The following is a 3,162-nucleotide window of genomic DNA, read 5'->3' as shown; positions in this document are numbered from 1 at the left end:
TTGAGGCAGTTTGGAGTTCGATTCTGATGCCACAAGTAAGGGATTTGTACGTTCTCCCCATGTGTTTCTCCCGCATTCCAAAGATGTACTGGTTAGTGGGTTAATTGGTCATTTGTCATTTGTCCTGTGATAAGGCTAGTGTGAAATAAGTGGGCTGTGAGCTGGCACAGCTCATTGGGCCAGAAGGACCTGTTCCATGGTGTATCTCTAAATAAAAGAATAAACAAACAAACAAACAAACAAATAATGAGACATATGTAAATTCTGGGTCCCTGATCATGCATTTGCGAAAGTGGGCATATGAAAAATGGGTACAACATCTACTGGACATATATGTGAACTTAACTCTTTTTACATTTTTAACTATACAGGTTTCCTGGAAATGAATGTTCTGAACCCACTGCCTACTTGGTAATATAACCTGGAAGATTAAAGGGCTGGATTGGTGAAGCCACGTTAAGTCTTTTCAAGTCATGATTAATGGATAATAAAAACTAGCACACATCACAATTTGGAGGTAATTAAGCCACTTTGAAACTATTTCATTAAATATGCCAACTGCCTAATTGGTTGATATTGATGGCTAGCCAAGGTGTGCATGGTTAAAAAGAAAGAAGAGTCCACCGACCACAAAGCAAGCTACTATCCCTAAAGAGGATGGATGATGGACTAGAAAGAACGGCTTTAGGATCTCCATCCTTCCAACACTTTACCTATCCATGGCTGCTCCAGTTTCTGTGGAATGGGAATGGAATATTTCCACTCCGGGAAGACAGCAAAGAGTGTCTCCTACTTCCATGCTCTTCAATAAAAGCTTGGTGTCCACGGACAGGGATCTTGTTTCACAGTCTATTGGCCTCTTCTTGATGCTGCTGGTCGACCTAGTTGGGATCATTGGAAATGCTGCTGTGATGCTTGTAATTATCAGGACTCCGTTATTCAAAAAGTTTGTCTTTGTATTCCATCTGTGCTTAGTGGACCTGACAGCTGTCTTAATCCTGATGCCTTTAGGGATGGTGTCGAGCTCTGCTCTTTTTGATAACATAGAGTTCAGTGACACCTTGTGTCAGATATACCTCTTCCTAAGCATGTTATTCATTAGTGCATCTATATTATCTATCCTGGCCATTAATGTTGAGCGATACTACTATATAGTACATCCAATGAGATATGAAGTGAGGATGACACTGAAGCTGGTGATGTTTGTCATTATCTGTATATGGATTAAAGCCATTTTAATGTCAATAATCGCAATTTTGGGTTGGAATTCCCAAGGCCGCATGAACAATCAGTGCTCCTTGCGATGGGACGGAGAGATATACAGAAAGGTTTTCATAACTTTCTTTGGCCTGTTTTATTTTTTGTTCCCAGTCTTAATTATCCTGATAGTTTACTGCAACATGTTCAAGGTGGCCAGGGTGGCAGCAATGCAACACGGACCCCTGCCCACATGGATGGACACACCACGGCAAAGGTCAGAATCACTCAGCAGTAGGTCCACCATGGTCACCAGCTCTGGAGGACCAAGGGTTTCCCCACAAAGGACATTTGGAGGGGGAAAAGCAGCCATCATCCTCATTCTGGTTGGGGGCCAGTTTGTGTTTTGCTGGCTGCCATTTTTTGCTTTTCACCTGCATTCTGCTATGACCCAAAATCCAATCCCCTTGGGCCTCTGGGAAACAATTGTTACTTGGATCGGGTACACCTCATTCAGCATTAACCCCTTCTTTTATGGATGCCTCAATCGACAGATCAGGGGGGAATTGAGCAAGCACCTCACCTGTCTCTTCAAACAGACCCTGGAAGAGGATCTCCGGTTACCGAGCCGAGAAGGGTCCATTGAGGAGAACTTTATGCAGTTCTTGCAGAGGACAGGTTGTAATGCAGAGACCAGGTCCAGCTATGATGCTTCCAGTCCAAAGTTAGACCAGTCAGGACTGGGTTTCAGGATACCTGGTCAGATTGCAGAAGAGACATCAGAATTCCTTGAACAAAACATAGCCACTGATTTTACGATGTCCAACAGCTGTATTAGAACAAACAGGTCACCAAAACATGATGCTTAATATATGTGAGTAAAGTTAACCAAATTATTTAAAGTTAAATAATTAAACTGCTCATGATTGTTTCCAGAAACAATCCTAACTGATAGGAAGCCATGTGTCTTAGTGATTTTGTTTTAATATTCCTTATCTTATATAGATTTCAGTTTTAATTTTAATTTCCAAATTTACTAACAGACAAAAAACACATTTAAGGCGTTTTCTAAAGTAAACTTCAAACTTGTAAAAACATGTCAGTAGATTTCCTCATTGTTTGCCGATTTTGAGAAACATTTTGATTTGTCTGTTGATGATGTAGTGAGGAGAGGGGTTAATTTTAGCCTTGTATGTGTTGGACAGCAGATTTAGTACATTTGACGGCAACAACTTACATTAGTATAAAGCCTTGAATGGAACAAACACGTCCCAAAGCACTTTGCAGTTATCAGACAAAGTACGACACCGTGCTACTTAGAGATATTGAGACAGGTAACTAAAGCTTGGCTTAAAAGGTTAAGTTATTTAGGAAAAAAAGAGAAAGGAAGAGAACTCCAAACCTCAGAGCAGCTAATGGCATAGTTACCAGTGTCACCATCCAGGATGCACATTGCCTCTGGAGATATTGCAAAAGGTTGTAGGACTGCAGGAGCAGGGGTGGAGCCACAGTGGAATTTGAAAAAAAACATTGAGAATTTAAAAACCAGAAACATTCCCAAAATAGGAGACATTATAGAGCAGCAAGCACACAGGTGAGAAGGACAAGGCAGAGTTTCATCTGCTTTCGTGGTTTCACCGGATAAAATGTGAGAAGCCAAAATGAAGTGTTCTTCTTGCATTCATATCCCATTTACAGCAAACTCAAAGGAGTTGCCCACGCTCATTCCTCCATTCACTTTGCCACACCTCTTCTTTTGCAACGAGTTCTCCTTTGGCATCCTTAAACTCCTTAAATTGAAAAGTGTAGGTAAAAATGCTCACTATTCCGTGCAGTAGGAGGATCTATAATGATACAGCGATAAACCAAAAAAAAGGTTGAATTTTTTTTTGGTGTCACTAATTTGGCAGCAGAAGTAATAAAGAATTCTAAAGATCTCAAAGACCTAAAAGTGTAAGATTCAGA

The 3,162-nt window shown here is 40.7% G+C and overlaps 1 protein-coding gene across 1 annotated transcript; it reads left to right on the top strand.

The window, feature by feature from the left end:
* The first annotated feature begins 469 nt into the window (after nt 1-469).
* Nucleotides 470-2,066, top strand: gpr61 (G protein-coupled receptor 61). The gene has a single exon (XM_059950667.1). The coding sequence runs from the start codon at nt 720-722 to the stop codon at nt 2,064-2,066; it is 1,347 nt and encodes a 448-aa protein (XP_059806650.1). The 5' UTR covers nt 470-719.
* Nucleotides 2,067-3,162: the final 1,096 nt, after the last annotated feature.

Source organism: Hypanus sabinus, chromosome 25, assembly GCF_030144855.1.
Source record: "Hypanus sabinus isolate sHypSab1 chromosome 25, sHypSab1.hap1, whole genome shotgun sequence".
NCBI classification, from domain to species: Eukaryota; Metazoa; Chordata; class Chondrichthyes; order Myliobatiformes; family Dasyatidae; genus Hypanus; species Hypanus sabinus.
Note: the sequence above shows the minus strand (reverse complement) of the source record. Positions and strands in the feature narration are given on the sequence as shown.

Excerpts from the sequence above, each read along its gene's own strand:
- gpr61 (XM_059950667.1), top strand. The coding sequence starts at position 720 with ATGGCTGCTCCAGTTTCTGTGGAATGGGAATGGAATATTTCCACTCCG.